We start from the raw sequence: 24,774 nt of genomic DNA on the forward strand, positions 1-24,774 counted from the left end.
ACGTTGATTAAAGGAATAAAAGATGTAATTTTTAAGTTTCCATGCACTCTCAAGCTAAGGAAATAACAAAACTTTGGGACCATTTTCTCACTAATTTTGTCCTCTGAAACCAGGCCACCTCTACCTCCTTCAATCGCCAATATCTCAAATTATATCCGTGATAAATGAATATTTTTTCATCAAAAGTAAGGCAAATGGACAACCTTTAAGATGAAACCAATAACTCCATATGCCTAAAAAATTGACGAGTGCCTGATTCCACCACGACGTGTCTCAAATGGTCTCAGTTTAAGCCTTGAAGTAGATTACAGCTCTTTCTTTCGTCTCTTATTCTATTATTCTGGTCATGGGACTTCTTATAAAATTGTCCTGTTCTCTTGTCCCAAGATTTTCAAGTTACAAGTTTATTTTGTTTAACGCTTTGAAAAGGGGAGTGTCACATTTTTATACAACAGCTGTTCTTAACCCACGGAAATTGTCTAGTGTTGTTTGTTTGCTATAAGGTTGGGTTGCAAAGATAAGTCATGGCCTTGAGTCTTCCATCCCTTATCTTTGAAACGGTGACTTACTTTATTCTTATCTTTAAGGGCAGTTGTGACGAAAGCTCGTGACTATAATATATTGGACTGACCCATAAGACTGTATTTACTACCATATGGCACAGCTTTATCTGATTTCTTTAAACATGTGGTTGATAGACTCTTTTCTGTTGTCTGCTCCTTTTTCTCATAAGTGTTTATTGTTCCTATATGTTCCAGGCACTCTGCAGCCATGTTAGTTTGCTGGCTCAAAGTTGACTAACACTTAGCAGCAGATATTATTGTATTGTCTGAGTTGAGAAGAGTAGGCATTCTTCATTGGAGTAGTTACAAGTTACACTTCATTCTTATGGTTCTTTTTTAAAGTTTAGTTCTTTCACTGGCATCCATACCTCCTTCCATTTTCTCCTTCTCTCTTTGGGTTTGAGGTAACATCCACTCCTTGAACACCAGCAGGAGGGGAAGCCTTTCTGTGTTAGATTAAAGCATAACGAATGCCTTGTCTTAGGTGTATGTATATTTAGGGCATTGTCATTCCCTTTTTTTCTTTCTTTCTTCCTTATCTAAAATCAAAATCTCAAGTGCCACTCTTTCAAAATAACCTTGACATATCAACCGCTCAGTGTAAGACTCCGTCACGGGTCACTTCTCAAATTGGCGTATTAGCAGAGTCAAACACAAAGCACTCTATAATTATGTGACATACTAGTACCAGAGAGTTCTCTGCTAGTACTCTCATGGCTTGAGTGGTTGGCTTGATTGGTATCTTGCTTTATTATGGTTTACATGACCATGATTAGACTTCCCAACCCGGGGTACTTGAACTTTGTGGGTGGTTGGTGGGTGCTCTAGCTTGGTTTGCTCCTTTTTTTTCGATCAAACGTCTGTCGTAGTTTTTGCTTCTTCTTTTTTTAACGTATGTTACTCTCTTGTAACATCTCTAATCTTCAGCACTTATATTGTCCCCCCCCCCCCAGGGGCTATGCCACCGACTGAAGTGTCTTTAGGCCATTCCTAAAGGGAGGATATCAACATGTTCTTATGCGCAGTAGAATTGTAAATGGGCTGATTTATCAATGTCATGCACATACTGTGCCAGAACAACATAGGGGGAACTGCTGCTTTTTCTTTCCTCATCCTTACTATCGTAATTTTTTCCTCTACTTCTTTTGTATATTTGCCACTCTCTTGTGAACTGCTCTTTCCGGGGTGCCTTGATAGTCAAAGTACACTTTGTACTGTTGAGGCAAGAGAGGTGAACAGAGCAAGCCTGATTCCCCGTTTGGACATCTTTGTTGAGATCCACCCCTTGGCGCTTATATGACCTTATGCTGTTGCGAGAGTCGTAAAACCATACTAAAATGAAAAAGCACTTATATCACCTAATTTTGTGGCAAATGCCATAAAACTGTAACTAAAACTAAAACTTCGTAGTTCTCAAATTGTGGTTGTTTGGGAAGTTTTCATGTCTCTCTGCCCACTTGGCTTGGTCATATCAGAGATGGACATCACATCTGGTGCTCCCTCCTCTGAAATAACCTGACAGTGCACAGTGTCGAAAGAAGTGTGAAATTCAAACCATACACCCTACTCATAATAATGGCAGTAAACATGCATGAATAAATTAAGTGTATTCCCTTTTTAGTATCAATGGACTGCACCCATTATTACTGAAATAAATTTTAGACTGTAACCCGTTTATTATTTTGATTCGACATGCCATTATGGTAACGGTAGAATTCAACCTGCCGTAGCTAGCAAGGTCTGTAACTTATTTTCCTCTTTGGGTGTTAAAGGTCGTCATTTACTCATTATGGATTAACTATTATTATTATAGTAAGTAGTAGTTGTGGTAGTAGTAATCATAGTAGTTGTAGTAGATGAAGTATTCAACAGTGCTGTAATTTCTTTTGGTTGTTTGGCTTTCAGGTTGTGCAGAAGCTCAAAAAAAGATTTGGCAACCTTTACACCGACAAAAATGTGTGCATCAGTGGGACACACACCCACTCTGGCATGGGAGGTTATAGTCAGTACCTGCTATTTGATATCACAGCATTGGGTTTCAACCACCAGACGTTTGAGGCCCTGGTTGATGGGATAGTTGTGGTGAGTTTATGTTCAGATTTTATGTTGTCAGATAGTAATCGATGATCTTGTTGCTGCTGGGGGGGTTTTTTGTTTTGTTGTTTGTTGATGTTGCTGTAGTAGAAAAAAGTAAAGTAAGTTAGCTTGTTTATCTTTTTTACTCTTCAAACACTTTTTCAATTTTGTTTGTGTTATTCAGCTCATAAAGCGGCATCTGTGGTGTATCAGTTAGGTGCTTCAACATCACGTGTAGAAGTCCTGAGTTCAATTCTCATGTGCAGAAAATGTTCATAGAGTATCTCTGACTTTCTGGTGGGGTGTTATGTTCCTCTCAGCCACGGTTGGCCCTGATGGGCTGAGTAGAATTCTGCCTCTAAATTATGTAGATTTCGTTGAAGAGAGCGTAAAAGATGTTTATTAAAAATCAGGTTTTAATGTTTTTAATAGAGAGTGATTGTGAATTTGCATAAAAGCCTTTTGAAATAGATTTCTTGATAGTAATAAAGGTGTTGGAATCTGTTTTATTTAGATGAAATCGTATAAAAAGTATATATCCTGAAAGAGTCCAGTGTAAGTGTGAAACTGTCTTTGAATTACTATGTAGTAGTTTGTTAAATGCATTTTTATTGTTCCTTCAAGAATTGGATTTCGTCAGTGTTATATGGGACAAATTTATTCACTGCAATGCATAATTGGAACAACAGTTTAACTTACATAACATTTTAAAGGGGGAAATCAGCAGGGGTCATCTAGAAATGAACAGATAACAATTTTTTGTATTGTATCCTTGTGTGTAAGAAATAGGTTCCAAACCATAAAATTTAATCAAGAATTGTAGGTGTTTGGCAGGTGCTTTGGTATCGTTTGCACCTTCTTTCCTATCAAACCTCTACTGTCTTTGTCCCTCCTCTTTTTTATGTGTATTTGTTACTTTCTTTGTCACTCCTCTCATCTTCCACACTTATATGACCTAATTGTGTTTCAAGGGCTATAAAAAGCAAAATAACTCAGATTTCTCAAATCACTTAAACAGTGACTGTGCTGTTGTTTCACTTGTTACTTTCATCATGTATGTCTTTGTTTGTATTTCAGAGCATAGTGAAGGCTCATGATTCAATGCAGCCAGCTGATCTTTATGTGAACAAAGGGGAGCTTCTTGAGTCCAACATCAACAGGAGCCCCACAGCATACTTGAACAATCCGGAGGCTGAACGAGCCAAGTAAGTTCAAGAAGTGAGAGATCTCTCTCTCTCTCTTTCTTCTGGCGCTGTGGCGTCATAAACGGTCAGCGATGCCGACAGCTCGCAGGAACTCAACAGTCGCTCGAGGGTCCTTGAAAAGTGCTGAAAGTGGGTTACTGAAATGACCCAGCAGACGAGTTCTGGCATGATAGTTGGCGGGACATCTCAGGAACACATGATCCATAGTCTCGTCCTCCTCCTTGCAGGCTCAACAGGATGGATCTGGGTTGTCTGCTGGCACAATTTTGTGGAGATATGATCTCAGCTTGGGCGATTTACCACCAGTTCTCATTTTAGTGAGAGCTGGAGTAGTGGTTAGTGAACATTTTGTGCGTGGGCAGTTGGCAGGTACTCTAATATATGGTTCGCTCCTATCAAACATCTGTCATCCATATCTCTCCTCCTTCTTTTTTTTGTATGTTACTCTCTAGTAACAGCTCAAATCTTTGGTATGACCTATTTGTGTTGTAAGTGCCGTAAAGTACTTAATAAATCTTAAAGAATAAACAGAAAATATTTGTTGTGACAGCCATGTTTTCCCTTTGTAGTCTTCAGTTTTTTTCAGCCGTTGGTATTTGTTCTCAATACTTGGATATTTCTTCATGTCAGTGGGTGGTTGGCGGGTGCTCTGGTGTGGTTTGCTCCTTCTTTCCTATCAAACATTTATCGTCCTGATCTCTCCTCCTTTTTTATGTTTGTTACTCTCTTGTAACACCTCTAATCTTTTGCACTTTTATGACCTTATTGTGTTGCAAGTGCCGTAAAACTCTTACTAAAACTAAAACTTTCTTCATGTCAGGTACACTCACAATGTGGACAAAGATATGGTTGTTCTGAAGATTGTCAGTTCCAGTGGAGTGGACATTGGCATGATCAGGTGAAGTTTTCTTTCTTCTTTTCCTTCCTTTTCCTCTCCACCTTGTCACTCTTTATCTGCTTCCTCCTCCTCCTCCTCCTTTTCTCCCACCTCCCCCTCCTCTTCCTTCCTTTTCCCCTCCCTCTCTCCTCCCTCTTTTTCCCCTCCCTCTTTTTCCCTTCCCTCCTCCTCCTTATTAGATCTCAGAAGTATTGGACTAGGTTTTTTATCAACTTTCAATGCAACTGATTTTTTAGTGCATGACAGTATTTCTGGTCCCAGTCTAAGGCTTTTGTAATATCGAGCAATCTTATGTTGATTTGGAAGTTTCCCTTAAAGGTTTATCTTTACCAGAAACGACCCAGTGTGGGTAGTACTTTATGTAGAAATTTGCACTGGCACCCACAGTGGGTTAGACTTGTCAGATTCACCAACACAAGCTGTGAGTGTTTGGCAGGTGCTCTCGTGTGGTTTGCTCCTTTCCTATCAAACATTTAATGTCCTTATTTCTTCTCCTCCTTTTTTTGGTTGTTTTTTTTGGTTTGTTACTCTCTTGTGACACCTGTAATCTTCAGTGCTTATGACATAAGTCTGTTGCAAGTGCTCTAAACCCCTTACTAAAATAACATTTAAAAACCCGAAGGTAGTGGGTTTGAACCTTTGTCAGAGCCTGGTGTTTTGGCGTTGGAAAAGCTACTTGACCAAATTTTTCTCACCTGCTCCTGGTAAGGATGGGTCTATCTCCTTTGTCCCCCTCCTCTGGGCTCCTGATTCTTTCTACAGCCTTTCTACTGCTACTCCTTGGCTTCTTCTTTCTGCTGTCTTTCAGCCACACCCCTGATCTTCTGGTAGGAAAGATCTACACCTAGCCTTCTCGGACAAGGGCGAAAAATCTCGGAGGGCCCGTGTTCAAGTTGCGCATGTTAAAGATCCCTTGGTGGTCTAAAATCTGTAAGAGTAGGCTTCGGCCGCCACCCTGGCAAAATTCCAAATTTCCTACTAATTGAAAAAGTTTAATGTGTCCTGCGCGCTCATATGACCTTATGCAGTTGCGAGCGCCGTAAAACACTTACAAAAACAAAAGGATGAGTCTTCGCCTTGGACAGAGACAGATGGTGTCAGAATGTTAGTGTTTGAGCTCTGGTAAAATGGCAGCTCACACTGAATGCTTTCCAGGAAGCTGAGAATATTTCAGAATATCACAGGGTTTATCAAGGTTATAAAAAAATTTTGCAAAAGGCTTAAGATCTACTTTTGTACTTACAGTGACATTAGCGATATATAAATGTGAATATGTTGTTATTATTATTTGGTAGATGTTACCAAGTGATTTTTCACGTCCGTCTACTTTTTTAAGTATTGCTATTATATAAGTCAGTTTCAGGCAAAATGTGGCCTTTGCCTGTCTACATGACAACTTAGTGTAAACTTTTTTTCAGCTTGTCCCTGATAGTGTTGGCGGGTGCTCTGATGTGGTTTGTTCCTTCTTTCCTATAAAAAATCTATTGTCCTTATCTCCCCTCCTTCTTTTTTGTGTTTGTTACTCTCTTGTAACACCTGTAATTTCAGTACTTATATGACCTTACTTTGTTGCAAATGCCGCAAAACTCTCATTTACAACAACTAAACTGTTTTTTTTAACCCTTTTTCTGTGTTTTCTCTAACAGCTGGTTTGCTGTCCACTGCACCAGTATGAACAACACCAACCAAATGATCAGTTCTGACAATAAAGGCTACGCGGCACAACAGTTTGAGAACATGTTCAACCCTGGCTCAGCCCCTGGAAAAGTATGGACACTCTGACTGACAAATATTGTATACTACAGCAGGAAGGGTCATGCCTGTGTTTGGAATGTGAAGCATTATTTCCTCACTAATGAATGTCGGGACATTTCGACTGCTTAGTGTAAGATTTCGGCATATATCACTTTTCCGAATGGTGTATGGTGAAGTTTTTCATTTTGGCAGTCGATTTATATTGTTGCAGAGTGGTGAAGTGCTTTGAGTATAAAAATTAAGAGCTGAGATTGCTATAAAGCACTTCTATTTTAGAAATAAAACAACACGTTTTCAATAGCATGTTGACAACAAGTTTAATTATGATCCTTAGATTGCATAGGATGCTTTTTAAATTAATTTTCTTAGGGATTTATGCTTATTGTAGATATACAGTCTTTACTTTTAATGAGTTTACTTCTGAGAATTTTACCCCTGGTTGTGGTAGCAGATAGTAAATAAGAAATGTTTCCTGTTTGTATGGCTGTAAGAAGCTATGTAAAATTATAATCATAGGTTCAGTGAGATCATGAGTCTTGTTCTGACAGTCTTATTATTTGTTTTGTTTTTGCACTTCAAACTTTAGGGTTTAGGGCAAAGATCCATTTGTTTTTCATAATATCAGATTTTTTTTGAGCGGGTGATTGACGGGTGCTCATTCTTTCCTATCAAACATCTATCCTCCTTATCTCTCCTCCTTTTCTGTGTCTGTTACTATCTTGTAACATTCTAATCTTCGACACTTATATGACCTTATTGTGTTGCAAGTGCTGTAAAACTCTTACTAAAACAATTATTTTTTGGGGTAGTTTTGTTGTTTTTTAAGAGGCATATTTCATATTTGGGGGGGGGGGGGGAGACAAGTTGCTGTATGTGATGGCCAGATGATCCTATAGTACAGAAATAGCAACTTGTGAAATCAGATACTTACTTAACTTTTACTTTTTCATCCTCTGTTGCCGTTAAGCATCAAGGAGAGATGCAGTTTTCTATGGTAGACCAGCTCCACAGCTCTTTCAGTTGTGATATTTTGTTTTCTCAGGGTTTCCTTGACACTCTCGATCCACCTTTTGCGTGGCCTTCCTCTTCCTTTATAGCCTGAGGGCTTTTACAGAGACATTTCATTTCGCATGCAGTAATTTTGCTTTCATAGGTTTTACGTAAATGTCCAGGTCTGGCACTGGTAACATAATGTTGGTATGAATATTGAGATGATAAGCTGTCTCTTTGTGTCCATGGAGATGTCTGGATGAGATAGGAGTGGTGCGAGCTGGTAGGTGACAGCCTTGGCTTTTTGAGTTCGCAATCCTATTTCTCCGTCTATGGCCCATTTCAAGAAAAAGTGCTGCCAAGATATTTAAATTCCTTCACCTGTTTCAGTTGTTTACTATTGACATGGATGTTCAGGGGACTATGGTTTCGGTTCACTTTCATAACTTTTGTTTTTGATGTGCTTATTTTCATGTTAAATTTCTTGCAGCTGTTGTTCAGATCGGTAGTGTGATTTTGGAGGCTTTGTTGGTTTGGATGAATAAGACCTTGGTCGTTTGCGAATAGAATTTAAGTTCATTTAGGCTTTCTGGGCTTTGGTTTGTGTCTTGCGTTATTGTGTCCATATATATTATAAGCAGGAGGGGAGATGGAACGCATCCCTGTCGTACTCCAGATCTTACTTTGAACCAGTCTGTATTGCCTTCCTTCATTTTCACTGAGCTTCTGCTAGTATATATATATAGAGCTCTGACGTTATCTAACATTTGTCCTGTGACGCCATACTTTTCGAGTGTGTTCCTGATTTTTACATGTTTTACTTTGTCAAAAGCCTTCTCCTGGTCTTTAAAGACAATTTTGGATTCTTTGTTGTGTTCGATTGTTTTTTTGCATATCTGTCGTAATGCGAATACAGCATCCGTGCATCCTCTTCCCTTTCGGAATCCGAACTGAGCTTTGCTCAGATTTCTCTCTACAGTAGGTCTTATCCGCTGTTCTAATATCTTTGCGTATATTTTCCCTGCATGGCTTAATAGGGAGATGCCTCTGTATGTTGTGCAGTCGCGTTTGTTGCCTTTTTTTTCCATAATGGGACCACTGTGGCTTTCTGCCAGTGAAATCATTTATTACAGTACTATTAGATACCCACTTTCTGTTAATCAATAACTTGTGAAAAAATGTAAAAGATTTGCAATATGAGACAGGAAAAGAGGACCCCTCTGCACAAGAATGTGTTTACCTATATGTCTTGCATCTATTTCTTTGGCAGGGTCCTTTTGTTGCTGCTTTTGCCCAGAGCAATGAAGGAGATGTCTCCCCCAACACACGAGGCCCTCATTGTTTAGATACGGGCAAGGAATGTGATGTACCCACCAGTACATGTAACGACAGGGTATGTACATGTACAGTAAGATGAAACAGCACCTAGTATATTGTCGTGATCCTTGTCGAGGTCCCATAATGTCATTGCCCAAGTCTTTTTTTTTTCAGGTTGCCAAATATTGGTTCCGTATCCTCAATACAGTAGTTTCTGCCTTAGATCCCACCATTTGCGATCTCGGTTCACCCAAATTTGCTAGAAGGGCTGAATTTTAATTGGTACAGTCACAACACAATGATGCATTACGACAGACACGGGGAAACTTGGTCAGAGATTGATGAAAGCTGTAAATTTTGGTCAGGTAAAGGGGAGGAGCCATATAGGACCAGTGTGGATCTTCAAGACCCTCAATTGGATAAGTGAAAATGGCATGCCTCACACCATTGTGATTGGTCTTCGAAGTTGACCACTCTTTGCTCATCTTAAATCAGTACAATTCAGAGTAAGGTAGGATCATTTCACCAATTGTGGGCCTGAACATGAGTCATGGTGGACTGTCCCCTTGGTGCATCGGCTAAGATCCCATTCACTTAACTCTTTAAACCCCATCGGACTTTGTGAGTGTCCGGCGGTAATAACCCTGTTCCCCATCGCTGATACTAGTAACAACTGTTTCATTTAATTTAGCTCTAGTTTGTGTCTGTTTTTCGGAACTATTCCAGAACCAAGTTTTTTAGTAATGACATAAGCCTTTTTTTTCTGCCATTTAGATGTTGGAACCAAGTTTTGGGGGTTATAATGAGACACAGTGCACTTGGTCTTGATAACTGTAGAAAAAACTCTGGGAAACTGGGGAAAAAACTCAAGAGTTTAAAGAGTTAAGATCCAGCATTAATATTTTTCCATGCTACCAAGCACTGGGATCTTAGGCAGAGACTACTGTTTGACAAAGTTTTATTTCATATACTTAATTTCATTGGACAAACATCTAGAGCTACCAGCACTACTTGTTTTGAAGCAACCCAGATGGTTCTAGAAGTAGTCCAGAAATTCACACAAACACAAGCTGACTGACTGTTTCATTCTGCGTAACCAGTAATAGTATTTTTCAACCCAGATGGTTCTAGAAGTAGGCCAGAAATTCTCACAAACACAAACTGACTGACTGTTTCATTCTGCGTAACCAGTAATAGTCTGTTTGTTGATTACGGAGTGGTGCTATATCATATACTACATTATACAGTCGAAATTGTCTATGATGGCCTCTCATTGTCAAGGAAGAAGATGGCCTCTTAGACTGGTGGTCATCTAACATAATGGCACTATAATGTACAAAACATGTGCAAGGGAAGAAATTGGAAGTGGCCATGTGTAAAGACGATTGTCTTATGTTGATGGACGTTAGAGCAGTTTTGACAATATACTGTAACTTGTGAATGTATGTATGTATGTATTATGATGTAACATGCCATGGGTGTTTGACTATACAGATGTATTTATCAGTATTAAAGATATGTATCTTTAAAAGAATTCTTGTTCTTGTTATTTCCACATATTTGCAGAATGAACTCTGTGTCGCATTCGGACCTGGTAAGGACATGTTTGAGAGCACACAGATTATTGGCAACAACCAGTTCAAGAAGGCTGTGGTGAGTGTTTGTGGCGTTTGTATCTTTTAAGTGACGTTACTATTTTGTGGGATTTTTGGTTCTATGCTACCCACAAATTTTCCAACTCTTAGTTATGTTGAGGATTTGGGGCACAGATCCGATGGGCCATCTCTCAAAGGAAGACTATCAAAAACCATTTCAGTTCAAGTTTCATGTCGTTGTTTCATGCATTCCTATTTTTGAATTTTTAAGCCACTTATTTAGATGATCACCACAATATTGAAACTTCAGAAGGTGAGCCTATCAGGGCCAAACGGAACTGAGAAGGATACATCGTCTGAGTAGAAAGGCCGAAATACTCTATAAAAATTCTCCTCCACAGGGGAAAGGAACTCAGGTCCTTCTGTGTGTGACAGCAAAGCACCTACCCACTACACCACAGACACCGGTGTATATCCGCTTGCATCACAATAATCCGTTTTATATAGAATACAAAATTCCGTGGTTTTGTGGTCATCTGCATTTTCCCCTTTTATCTCAAAATTTTTGCGAGTGGTTTGAGGGTGCCACTGGCAGGTCCTACTTCATTTCGTTTTCTCTTTTCTTTCCTTCAATCTGTCTTGCTTCTTCCCTGCACTATATGACTATTATTGTTTCGATATGCGTCTCTTTACTAAAACTCAAAAAACTAAAACCAAATATTTGTTCTCATGCATTTCAGGAATTGTACAATTCAGCTTCATTTAAACTGAGCGGACCCGTGGATTTCAGACACAGCTTTGCTGACATGACAATTCAGAATGTCAGTTTATCAAACGGGTCAAAGGTAACTTGAAAAGTCTTTATGCTGTGGTAACCTTAGTTTTATAAAGTATGCTGGTCCTCGGCCTTTATGGATACGTTATACAATCTTGTAAATATAATATGAAACTTGTCACTGTTTTTTAGTTCGCTGTTTTCAATTTTTGATATCATAACAATTTTTTGAAGGAATAGAAATACTGTTTTCGTAAACATATATATTGATTCCTGCCTTTTGCTTGTTGTTTTTTTTTGGGGGGGGCCCTTCTTCTTTTCTTCTTCATTCATTGTATGAATGGGTCCAAATCACAATGCAGTTCATATTTAACCCTATCCGTACGCCCTGGGGTCATTTTGTACCCCGGGGTTGTATTCTTCTCATTTTAGAATACTTTTAGTACGAAGATCTCTTTGAAACTTTCAGTTATTTCTCAAAAAATCATTTTGACAGACTGCTATGCAAAGCGTACGGATCGGATTAACGAGTAAATTTCCTTTTTGAAAGTGATGGCACAGAGTTCCCCACGTCGTATGGATAAGATAGTAAAACACAACATACGGATAGGGTTAACTAGACCCCCAGTGGGTCGGGGGGATATAAATAGACCCACTGCTTCGTCTGCAGAAGGTGCAACCCCTTCAAAGGCGGAGTGTCGCACACGGACCCCAACCCTCTGGGATCCGTGTGCGACACTTACTTTGGTGTATCCTCCTCTTCTCCTTCCTTCTTTCTTTCTTCTTCTATCTTTCCTCCCACCGCTGACCTCAAGTGCAGAAAAAAGAGAGGTCACCCATCCCACAGAGTGGGCGCCTCGTTGACCGTGAGGTGCGACCCGTGCGGAGGGAAACCGGGTACCTGGCGGTTGAGGTGAGATCAGTCCACGGACTGTCCCTCACCAACACACCTCTTTGGCCCAGGTTTTCCTCTTAGACGGGAGGGTGGCACGGCCCATGCCACTCAATCGGTTGAGAGCTGAAACCCCATCAAGTCCTGGGTCAATCTTGACGGGAGGGTCTCGTACTTTCTCGTTGAGAGTATAGCTCCGGGGTAGCCCTGGCACAGCTCTGGATATCCGAGCTATGTGTCCCCTTGTTGGGCTCCGTGGCGGGCGGGGAGCCCCGGAGTCGAATCAAATAGAAAACTTTCATGGATTCCAAAAAACAAAAAGACCCTTCCCCAGCTCCCAACGTTAAAAAGTCTCGGCTCGCGGAAGCGGGTGCGGCCGCCGAGCCGAGCAAAAACTCAAAAAAAGGTAAAAGGACCTTTACCGATGCCTCTTTCCTCCCTCCTCCCAAGGAGCTTCTGAGGCAACCGTACGTGGCCATCTCCAGTACCAAAGACGCACAGAGAAGAATTACCGATCTCAACCTCTTTAAGACAGGAGATGCACTACGGAAAGTTCTGGGATACATTCCCACATGTGTACAGAAGCTTTCCTGTGGTGCACTCCTTGTCAAGTGCGCAACCGAGATAGAAGTGACCAAACTCCTGGATACCACGACCTTCGGCGGTATTCAATGTAAGTCAGAGCACTACCAAAAATTTAACCGCTCGAAGGGCGTGGTCCGCAGCCATGAGCTGAAAGGCTGCTCCATGGAAGAGATTGTGGAGCACTGTGAGGGAGTGGTCGAAGCCCGCCGGATTACTCTTCGGCGGGGGGAGACTACTATCGAGACGAACACGATTGTCCTAACATTCGAATCGTGTCGCCCTCCAGCCACCGTTCGGGCATCTTACTTGGTACTCGACGTACGACCCTATGTGCCGAACCCTCTGCGCTGTTTCAAGTGTCAGAAGTTCGGCCATAGCCAGTCACGATGCCGTCACGCAGCCGTGTGTCCTCGTTGTGGCAAGACCGGGCATCCTGAGAAGGAATGCAAGGCTAGTCCTTGTTGCCCCAATTGCCACGGCCAGCACACAGCTTTCAGCAAGGAGTGCCCGACTTGGCTCCAAGAACGCGCCATCCAAGAATACAAGGCGCGAAATGGCTGCTCCTTCCAGGAGGCCCGTAAGGTTGTCTGCCCGCCAATCACAACCCCAGTCATTGGCCGGTCATATTCAATGGCAACCCAGATGGTCATGAGGTCGGCAAGTAATTCTACTACCGACCTCCCAAAGCCCGCGGTCAACAGGCAAGTCTCTGTGCCAAAGAACACCAGAAATAAAAAGCCCGCTACTATCCCTGTGGCACCCCCCTTTGAGGTGCCACTCTCTAACAGCTATGGGGTTCTAGGGGAGGACAGGGAGGACTCTTCCTCCGCCCCCTCTTCTCCCCCTCACCCCTCTTCTATCATTTCTTCTTCTTCTTCTTCTTCTTCTTCTTCTTCTTCTTCTTCTTCTTCTTCTTCTTCTTCTTCTTCTTCTTCTTCCACCTCACAGCCCATCCCTCTGATGGAGTGTGAGGTGGGCCTTCTCCCCTCCCCCCAGCCCCCCTCCCCCCCCCCTTTCCCCACAAGCCCCCTCGGGTTCTTGCTTCCAACCTTCCCCCCAAACCCCTTCCAAGCAAGACCAAGCATTGACGTTTCCCCCCCACAAAGGACATCTTCCGACCCCCCCTTCCCCCGGGCCTTGAACCCCCGGGAAGGGGGCGGGAAGTCTTGTCCACTCCCTCCCAAATTCCCCCAACTAGACCCGCCGTTCCAAATCCCAAGGACGGGCAAACCTAGAAAAACACTCTGCCTCCCCCCCGTAAGGAGGAGTCAGAGTGCTTCTTCGAAGCCGGGGCCTAAGTGCTCCAAATCAAAAAGTAAAAATTCATAATGGCGGTCCTGCAATGGGAATGCCGGCGGAATCCGACCTTCCATTGCAGAAAATTGCAACATTTACAGGCCACACTGTGCCCACGGGTGGCCCTGTATTTCAAGAAACAAAATTCGCCCCGGCTTCAACCCATAGACTTAAGAGGATTTACTGCGTACCATCACATTCACACGGAGAACCAGATTGCTTCCGGTGGTACCCCCATCTACACCGACAACCATCACACTCCCACAGATCAAGTTCCTCCTTAAGACGACCCTCCAGGCTATTGCCGTACGGGTCACCCTGCACAGACCAATCACGATCTGCTCAGTTTACATCCCACCAAATTACCCCCTCAAAATAACCCAACTAAATGAATTAAAGTCCCAGCTCCCAAAACCCTTTATTTTACTAGGTGATTTCAATGCCCACAGCCCCCTTTGGGGAGACAAACCTATAGACCAGAAAGGTAAAATAATAGAAAACTTTTTATTTCAAAATAACATCTGTCTCTTAAATGATAAATCCCCAACTTACAGAAACAGAGCCACTTATGGCACTTCATCCCTTGACCTTACTTTTTGTACCCCTGAACTAGTCCCAGATCTTGAGTGGTCTGTGCTGGATGACCGTACGGACCATTTCCCAATTCTCCTCAAAAACAATAGCCTCCAAAACGACCCGATCCCAGAACGCTTCAACTTCAAAAAAGCTGACTGGGACGGGTTTGCAAATCAATGTTCCAAGATTCTTAATCCCAATTTCGACCACAACTACAATAAATTTCACGAAAAGCTCTTAGAAATATGCCACAATCACATTCCAAAAACAAAAACAAAACCCCGGAGGAACAAGATCTGGTTCTCTTGGGAGTGTGAGGAAGCAGTAAAGAAAAAGAAGGCGGCGTATCGAAGAGCCGTCAACAACACCACCATAGAAAATAAGATACTTTATTTAAAGGCTCGAGCTGAGGCACGTAGATGCCTCAGGGAGAGCAAAAGACAATCATTCCAAAAATACATCTCCAAAATCAACAGCCAGACACCACTCAATCAAGTTTTCCAAATTGCTAAAAAATTCTTAGGTAGACGCACAGACACCATTCGGCACGTCCAGAGGCCGGATGGAACAACAGCTGAAACACAAGTAGACATTGCAAACACAATAGCTACATCTTTAGCCAAAAACTCATCCCAAGCAAACTACAACACCACTTTTCAAAACGTCAAAACTAACAGAGAAAAACAACACCTAAACTTCCACTCAAACAACACTGAAACCTACAACGCAGACTTCACAATAGACGAATTAACATCGTGCATCTCGGACCTGGGCGATACAGCCCCGGGACCGGATGACATCCACAACAAGATCATTAGACACTTACCCTCAGAAACACTCACACTCATACTACACATATACAACGACATGTGGCGGTCGCACTCCTTTCCGGAGTCTTGGCGTCTCGCCACTGTCATTCCAATACCCAAACCTAACAAAGACCACACACACCCATCCAATTACAGACCTATAGCCCTAACGAGCTGTCTCTGCAAACTGATTGAAAAAATGATTCACAGGCGACTCATGTGGTTTCTGGAAACGACGGGCTCGCTGAGCGGTCTCCAGTGCGGATTCAGGAAAACTCGATCCACTCTGGATCACCTGGTCCGCCTGGAGACCTTTATACGCGAGACGTTCGCCGAAAGAGGCCACATGATCGCCATCTTTTTTGACCTAGAAAAAGCCTTCGACACAACCTGGAAGTACGGCATTCTTCGAGACCTGCACGCACTCGGCATACGCGGTCACCTCCCTGCCTTCATTGGCAACTTCCTGAAGAACCGTTCCTTCCAGGTTCGTGTCGGATCCTCCCTTTCAGACCCCCACCAACAGGAGGAAGGAGTCCCCCAGGGGAGCATCCTTTCTCCTCTCCTTTTCGAAATTAAAATTAACTCCATAGTGAAAACCCTCCAGAACAGCATAGACAGCTCGTTATACGTTGACGACTTCTTGATATGCTGCCGATCGAAAAATCCTCATTTGAGATCTATGGAAAGGCAGCTGCAAACGCAGCTGCAAAAACTTGAAACGTGGGCAAACAACAACGGTTTCAAGTTCTCCCCGTCAAAGACGGTTGCAGTACACTTCTGCCGAACAGGCAGACGTGTGCTGCAGCCGGATTTGACACTATACGGGGAAAGGATTCCCGTCCAGGACCAAGCTCGTTTCCTCGGTGTCATTTTCGACAAAAAACTTACATTCATACCACACATCAAAGACCTTCGTGTGAGGTGCCAGAAAGCGTTAAACGCTTTGAAAATTCTATCACATCCGGAGTGGGGCGGGGACTCAAAACACCTTCTCCACTTGTACATCTCCCTTGTCCGGTCCAGGCTTGACTACGGCTGTCAAGTCTACGGATCGGCAAAACCACACGTCTTAAAAATACTAGATCCAATACAGAACCAAGGACTCCGCCTCGCTCTGGGGGCTTTCCGCACTTCTCCGGTGGAGAGCCTCCAGGCCGAGGCCAACATTCCACCACTCTCACTCAGACGCACACAACTCTCACTACAATACGCAGTTAAACAGAGCTCAACACCGGAAAATCCAGCGCACAACAGCATTTTTCAAACAAATCCAGAAACCAGAAACAGATTCCAAAACAACGAAAAACTCATCAAACCTTTCGGCCTCAGAATCCTTGAGGACCTCAAAAACTTACACTTTTCCAAACAAGACATCCAACAAATTCTTTTCCCCGACCTCCCTCCGTGGCACCTCACCAAGGCAAAAGTAGATTTACAGCTGACCACACACAACAAAGAAAGCACAAACACCAAAACATTTCAAGCAGAATACAAAAAACTAATAGATAAATACCCCGGTGCGGAGCTCATCTTCACGGATGGCTCCAAAAAAGACAATGAAGTGGGCGCCGCAGCCCTATCTCCCAACAATACACACCAGAGGAGACTCCATCCTGAAGCCTCCATTTTCACTGCGGAGGCCACTGCCATTGACATGGCACTGGACTCTGTAGAAAATTCTCCTAACAAATCTTTCCTTATCCTTTCTGACTCTCTGTCTTGCATCACCTCACTCACAAACTACACACTCTTACACCCAAAAATAGTTAGGCTACAACAGAAAATCCATACACTATCCGAAACAGGAAAAAACATCATGTTCGCATGGATCCCAAGCCATGTGGGCATTCGAGGAAACGAGCAGGTAGACGACCTGGCGAAGAAAGCCTCATCCCTTCTGCTGGGATCAACGACAAACACTCTCCCACAGACTGACTTTAGAAATAAAGTCAAAAAGTACACCTCCAGTCTGTGGGAGAGCCACTGGGAAAACCAGAAAAATAATAAATTATATGAAATTAAACCCAGACTAGAACAGCGAAATCCTTCGGATCTCTCCAGAAGAGACGAAGTCATTTTTACTCGATTGCGCATCGGACACACGGCCCTGACTCACAAATACCTCCTACAGGGAGAGGAGAAGCCGTTCTGTGTCGGATGCGACACAGATTTTACCATTAGACACATTTTAACAGAATGTCTAGACTTTGGAGAGATCCGAAGGAAATATTATAAATGCAAGAAATTGCAGGATATTTTCTCCGTCGTTGTTCCCAGCAGAATTTTAAATTTTATAAAGGCCATTGGCCTTTATGGCGAGTTGTAAAGTGAATCTGATATTATTTAAAATTTTTATTGTTACTTAAAAGTTGTTTTAGATCACAAATGTATTTACACCGAATTTGAATATTTTAACTTTTTAGCATTTTAAAGTAAATTAGTTACCAGTCGTGAAGTGAACTTTCGCAGAGGTGAACAACTTGTGTTTCGCGCGCTCATATGACCTTAGCAGTTGCGAGCGCCGTAAAACCTTATACTACTACTACTACTAGGGTTAACTAGCTTTCAGGCAGTCACATGGCCTAACGAATCAGATACAAGGAGCCTCAGATTTGTTTGTACTTTATCTAGATAGACTTCATACTTGAGCAAAGACTCAGTGTGGGTGGTTGGCGGATGCTCTGGTGTGGTTTGCTCTTTCTTTCCTATCAAACAAATATCGTCCTTATCTCCCCTTTTTCTTTTTTTATGTTTGTTACTCTCTTGTGACACCTCTAATCTTCTGGCGCTCATATGACCTTATGCAGTTGCGAGCACCGTAAAACCTCTACTAAAACAAACAAAGACTCAGTTGTCAACTGACTGTACTCACATGAACTTGTGATGGAACCCAGAACTTTGAAAAGCATTTTCTGTAGGGCAACAAGCTCTTTTTATATCGAAACAATTTCTTTACTCTGTCTCTTTTGCTTTAGTCAGTCTGTCTTGCTTTGTCTCATCCCAAAATAGCCTGTGAATCGTGATGTAACTGAGTTCCTCTTTGAACTCAAACCTTATTTTGTGGGTGGTTAGCGAGCATTCTGGTGTGGTTTGTTTCTTCTTTCTTATCAAACATCTATCGTCCTTATTTCTCTCCCCCTTTCTTTTCTGTGTACATTACTCTCTAGCAACACCTCTAATCTTCCGCACTTTTATGACCTACTTGAATTGCAAGTGCCGTAAACCTTTTACTGAAATTAAAGCTAAAAACCTTTGGAATTTCTCGTCACTTGAATTCTCATAAGTGCTCATCCCACACCTCTTCTCACATTCTCAGAAGCTCCGTCCTCTCCTTTCCTTCCAGGTACAAACATGCAAGCCCTCTATGGGCTACAGTTTTGCCGCTGGAACCACTGATGGGCCAGGAGCCTTTGACTTTAAACAAGGTGAGTGGGTGGTTGGCAGGTGCTCTGGTGCAGTTTGCTCCTTACCTATCAAGTATCTATTGCCCTTATCTCTCGTTCTTCTTTTATTTGTATGTTATTCTCTAGTAACACCTTTAATCTTCAGTACTTATATGACCTAATTGTGTTGCAAGGGCTGCAAAACTCCTACTAAAACTAAAAATGAACTATATTAGCCCTAGAAATGTATAGTCATGTATGCTCCTGAAGCTCTCACAACACTTCTCAATAACTTCCTTGACCTGCCTGTTCATTCTACTGTATTGCTGCTGTTCCCTCACACAGATGTACAACATTGCAGCTTATTAGAAGCAAACTGCTTTCTATCTCATCCAGCCTCTTCTGATTGCCAAAGATCTATTGTAGCAGTGTGAACTGAGGAGATGAGGGTTAAGTACCTGGCATCAAGATTCAGAGTCGGAAATAGAACTGGCAGCAAGGCTGTATTTTACTGCCACTTTACTGCTTGACTTGGACTTTTGGTTTTTATGTTGTAACAGTTTGGCTCTTCATGACAGGTGGTTGGAGCGTGCCTCGGGTAGATCCTATTTCTTTTCTTCTCCCTATTATTTCTGTCTGTCTTACTCTTTCCATCACTAAATGACTGTTATTGTGTCAATGTGCTTCTCTTTATTCAACCAACACAGAAGACATTCCGCTAGGACTATATGTAGTTCCACATTTCCTTTCTGGGTGTTGCACTTGATTTTAAAAATGCGTTGTATATCCTTTTCCATGGAGGAATTGATATTGACTGCATTGTTTAAGACTCTGCTATCACCATATTATGAAAAGTGATATATGACAGGGTCTTATACTGTGTGTCGTTGGCGGGAGCTCTGGTGGGGTTTGCTCTTCTAATAAAAAATCTATCTCTTTTTTTGATCTCCCCTCCTATTTTGTGCATATTACTCTCTAGTAACACCTCTAATCTTCAGCACTTATATTACCTTATTGTGTTTCAAGTGCCATAAAACTCTTACTAAAACTAAACTAAACAATTTAAGGGCCTTACACTGAGCAGTCAATATTATTGAACTAAGATGAATCTGGGTGAAGTAAATTTTTATTGTGATTTAACTCATTCGCTATGTATTATTTTCGGCTTGTGGACGAATTTTTTTTGGGAGGGCGAAGTGAGATGATGATTAGTGCGCAGTTTAAAGGTCTTTGGGGCCACAAATTCAAATAAATAGCTACATATTATATACCAAAATTTTCAGTATGGTTTGTAGAATACATCTGTAATGTTTATTTGTGTATTTTTCAACTTTGGTTCATGTAAGAGGCGATTATGCAACACAATTTTGATTGGATGCGGATAAAATTTGAAAATAAAAAATAAATAATCTTTGGTGAAACTGAAAAAATAGGTTTGTACCTAGTCAAATGATACATCAAAATAACCATAAATGAATGTAGAACAGGAAAATATTGAAAAAATTGCAGTTATTTACATACATTCCACGAAATTTGTACATTTGGATCATAACATCCGACATTTTTTAAAAAATTAAAAAATTATTAATCTTGAAAAAAAGGATCACGAACAGAAAAAAACACTATAGTATCTTATATGGAATTATTCCGAATTGCATTTGGAATAAACCTATACAAGTCTTGAGTGGCACTTTTTGTGTAATTTCACCAAAAAGTAGTGATTTTGGGGGAGAAAAAACAATATTTTGACAATTTAGATTTAGACCTAGATCCAGCGCTAAAAAATATTGATTTCTCAATAACAGTGCATTGGCAATTTAAGTCCAATAGTATCAATATTATAAAGAAGAGTCCTACATTTCTGTAGTGAGCAGAATAAAGATACAGTTTGTTGTGTAAAAGTACTAAGACTGATGTCTGGGCAATAATTTGGGCATTGCGATAAATCAAAAGTCGCATAAACTACGAAATTGTGTTTCAATACTGAATCTAAACTTCTGATTTTCTGTGGAAACGCTTGACCCGGAAGTCAATGTTATATTATAACCTTTATTTTAACATGGATACATGGATTGGAATAAAATCTAAGCTAGAATTATAGGTCGGTGCTCAAGCCGTCGCGAATGGCTTGGCGTACGGAAGACACTTTCGCCGCTCTGCTGCCTATGGCTCGGCGTAGCGAATGAGCTAAGTGTTCACTTTCATCATGGATTTTCCTCCCATCTGCAGGTACAACAACAAGCAACCCGTTCTGGAATTTTGTGAGAGATTTGATTGAAGATCCTAGTCCAGAATTGGTGAAATGCCAAGAACCGAAGCCAATTCTACTTCCTACCGGTGAAGTAAGTTTTTACGTGAAGAATTTATTTCTAACTTTAACATAGTCCTTTTATTTTGTGTATTATCTATTTACATATTTATTTTTGGACCGAAAAGATTAAAGGCATCTTGAAGGCACGCTGTTTTAGGGCAATTTAAAAAAGAAGCATAATTTGCTATTCATTCAGATTTTCCAATTCAATTTTCTTTATCTTTAGCTCATAAAGGCATCCAACAACATATAAACTATAAAATATGTCAATATTAATCCTTGTTTCTGATTTGCGTAATTTGTTCAAAATATGCCACAACATGGCTTTTGGTCTGCTGTCTGACGTATGTGTCTGCTATGTCCTTAACTTATCCGTACGTCATGTTTTATTATCGTATCCATAAGATGTGGCGAACTTTGTGCCACCATCTTCAAACAGAAAATTTACTTGTTAATCTGATCTGTACGCTTTGCATAGTAGTCTGTCTAAATTATTTTTTGAGAAATACTGAAAGTTTCAAAGAGATCTTCGTACTAGAAGTATTCTAAAATGATACACAACCCTGGGGGTACAAAATGACCCCAGGGCGTACGAATAGGGTTAAAGAGTTAATCATAATTACAGATGAGTCCTCATTGTCTGTACTTTTCTCTATATCCCATCTATAGATCACAAAACCGTACTTATGGCAGCCACAGATCGTGGACACACAGCTGCTGCGTCTGGGTCAGTTTGTCATCATCGCAGTTCCTGGAGAGTTCAGGTATGTATAACGCCTTACTCCAACAAGCGAACTCAATCTTGGGGAGTGGGGGGCAGGGTATTTTGATTTTGTGTATGAGTGCGTGCATGTGTGCATACATGCAGAAGTGAAGTTTTTAAGATTTATGCAGTAGGTGGACAGGTGGACTTTTCCCTTAACCTGACCTGTTCCTTTTTTAGTATAGTAAATATTTTATCTAGGTGGTGGGATGGCGGGGGGGGGGCATGGGGTGTTTATGTAACTAGCATTTTCAATAGGAATATTTTCCCAAGCCAGTACTGACAGCCACTGTAACTGAATAGTCACCAAATATAAAAATGACCAATAAAGTACTTAAGAAATACTTTGAAATGTGTCAGTACCTTTATGTCCATGAAATTGTCACCTTGTTATTTGCTTCTCTTTTCAGCACTATGTCAGGCAGGAGAATGCGGGATGCTGTTTCATCAGTGAGTGCTTTGTGGTGTGAATTTTTAGATTGCCATAACTTATGTTCTTCTGGATAGAATATAAAATTGAAAATTGGCAAAAGGTCACATTTTACTGAATCTTAATATGTACCAAGGCATGGTGGAATCGGGCGCTCCTCAGTTTTGGGGCATGTATAGTTATTGATATCATCTGAAAGCTTTCTTCTACATTTGCCTTGCTTTCAGGGGGGAAAATATCCTTCTAGCTCGAATAGAAGTTGAGATATTTGCGATTGAAGAAGGTGGGGTAGCCTGGTTCAGTGTTTAACCCTGGAAGCGCGCAGGCCCTATATAAAGGGCGTGAGCCGGGCTACCCGGGAAGCGCGCACGCCCTATATATAGGGCTGACCTACTTCGACCGGGAAGCGCGCAGGCCTTATATAAAGGGCATAGACGCTGACCCTTTTCAATGGAAAATTCCAGTGTTCCTTATATGGAAAATGACGTAGTCAATTACAGGCCAAAGTTATAAATAGTGACCAATGACTTTGCAAGTTATCTTGACCTCGTAGAGCGTCTCTTGGCCGAGATATCGATCGATAAAGTGACGCGGTCCCGCTGAGCGACTACACGCTATGTGTTATCACTTGTTTCGCCGTGCTGATGTACTAATTGTTGAGTCTATCGCGTTCTCGGCATTGTTTGTATTTATTTGATCGCTGATCATTTTTGAATGGCTCATTCTATCAGCTTAAAGAAAATATATGCTTTTATATGCTTTTTATCATCCGTTGAGCCGTAAATGGTCATTTTTCAGTAGCAGGTATACATTTCGGGTATCTCAGCTGTTTCCCCCCCCCCGCCAAACCCCCATGTTTACAACTGATCGGCCGTGGCGGCGGGGCATTTTTGGCGGGTTACTTCCGGTGAAACGCTGAGCGCTTCTAGGGTTAAATTAATGAGAAAATGGCCGCCAAAGTTTGAGTCCTTCAAAACTGAAAATTACATATTTTGTGCCTCAGGTGTTTCAATAAAATTCACATGGAAATGTGTTTTCATATGAACATAAAAGACGTTTAGCCAAAAATCAAGTTTTCGATAAAAATTGCCAAACTGGTGGAAAAATGCCTTTTTCTTTTCTTTTATTATTTTGACGAGCACATGATTCACCACGATGCCTCACATATGTTTTGAACATTTTTAAAAAAATGTTTAGACAAATTACAAAGTTAGAAAATAAATGTTTCACTGTTGAAAAATGTTTTAAGAATCTTGTTAATCCTGATGTGTTAATATTAATAATCTTCAGTGGGTGGATACGGGCAAAGATTATTTTTTTTCAATTATTTTTCATTTGTGGATTTGTACTGGTACTTATGGAAAGCACATTGGCTGTGTGCACATGGGAGTAGATGCTATAAAATTTAATGGTCTACATTATACTAGTAATTTGTTTTGAGGAAAATAATTTGGTTCATCAAGGGCACAGAAGCAAACTTATTGTTGTGTTGTATTTTTCTCTTTTATAGATCCTTATTCAGGGTGGATTCCCGGCAAACACATCCACCGTGATTGGGGGTCTGTGCAATGAGTATGCTGATTACATCACCACGTATGAGGAGTACCAGGTATGTTAAAGTGGGTGGATTGCAATTGCTCTTGTGTGGTTCGCTCTTTCTTTCAGAGGAAATATCTATCGTCCTTATATCTTTTCTCTCTTCGTTTAAAAAAAAAAAAATGTTAATTCTTAAGTAACATCTAATCTTCAAAACTTATATGACCTATGTGTGTAGCAAGTGCTGTAAAACACTTACTAAAACAAACAAAATATGACAAGGCCCTCATTTCACTATGTTGTGACACATTTGAGTTACTCATTTTTTCTTGCTATAGCAACAAAATAAACTCAGTTTCTTTCTCCATAATGCACAGCTCTGGTTTTCTTCTGTTTCAAAAGAAGAGCAATTGTAGACAGCTCGCAAGAGAAACGTCTGCCTAAGAAAGTCTGATAATGTTCTGTCGGTTCTTAGATCTTGCAAATATGAGTGGATTTTTTAATGCTCTAGTTCAAATAGCGTTACTCCATGAGGCACAAATAACTATCTGGCTGCTGCTTTTCTTGAAATACGATACAATTTGTATTTTGTTGCAGAAAATGAAAACTTTCACAGTATATTCAGATTTAAGAATACCCATTAAAAAATTGATGTCTTTTTGATACTTTCCAGATTCAAAGATATGAAGGTGCCTCAACTACTTATGGCCCTTACACATTAGCAGCTTACATTCAGCTGTACCGACAACTTGCATCTGCCATGGCAAAGGTTTGCAAGTTTTAATAGAGCTTTTTTCTTAGCTTTACTTTTAATTTGATAAACCAATGGTGCTTTCAGGTAAGTTATTTTAATTGTAATTTGTGATGATAATAGAAACTTTTCTCCAAATTTTAGTGGTATTTAACAATATGATTTCATTTACTACATGGAAAAATACATGGATATCACTTGCACTGTGTGAAAATTATAAGAAAACTACTCAGCTCATTGATTCTCATTATCTAGAGCCCCCCCC

The 24,774-nt window shown here is 41.0% G+C and overlaps 1 protein-coding gene across 2 annotated transcripts in view; it reads left to right on the forward strand.

Annotated features, from left to right (window-relative positions):
* The window catches only part of LOC101854173 (neutral ceramidase), a 38,761-nt gene that overhangs the window by 6,291 nt on the left and 7,696 nt on the right, over positions 1-24,774 (forward strand). For both annotated transcript variants that reach the window (XM_005100633.2, XM_035970331.1), the window contains exons 3-15: positions 2,469-2,645; positions 3,717-3,844; positions 4,665-4,742; positions 6,389-6,509; positions 8,758-8,880; positions 10,371-10,457; positions 11,140-11,244; positions 18,679-18,760; positions 20,948-21,060; positions 21,699-21,793; positions 22,203-22,242; positions 23,733-23,831; positions 24,432-24,527. In XM_005100633.2, coding sequence (XP_005100690.1) covers positions 2,469-2,645; positions 3,717-3,844; positions 4,665-4,742; positions 6,389-6,509; positions 8,758-8,880; positions 10,371-10,457; positions 11,140-11,244; positions 18,679-18,760; positions 20,948-21,060; positions 21,699-21,793; positions 22,203-22,242; positions 23,733-23,831; positions 24,432-24,527 — 1,344 coding nt within the window. The remainder of the gene's footprint in view (positions 1-2,468; positions 2,646-3,716; positions 3,845-4,664; positions 4,743-6,388; positions 6,510-8,757; positions 8,881-10,370; positions 10,458-11,139; positions 11,245-18,678; positions 18,761-20,947; positions 21,061-21,698; positions 21,794-22,202; positions 22,243-23,732; positions 23,832-24,431; positions 24,528-24,774) is intronic.

This window comes from Aplysia californica, unplaced genomic scaffold (genome assembly GCF_000002075.1).
Source record: "Aplysia californica isolate F4 #8 unplaced genomic scaffold, AplCal3.0 scaffold00254, whole genome shotgun sequence".
Classification (NCBI taxonomy): domain Eukaryota; kingdom Metazoa; phylum Mollusca; class Gastropoda; order Aplysiida; family Aplysiidae; genus Aplysia; species Aplysia californica.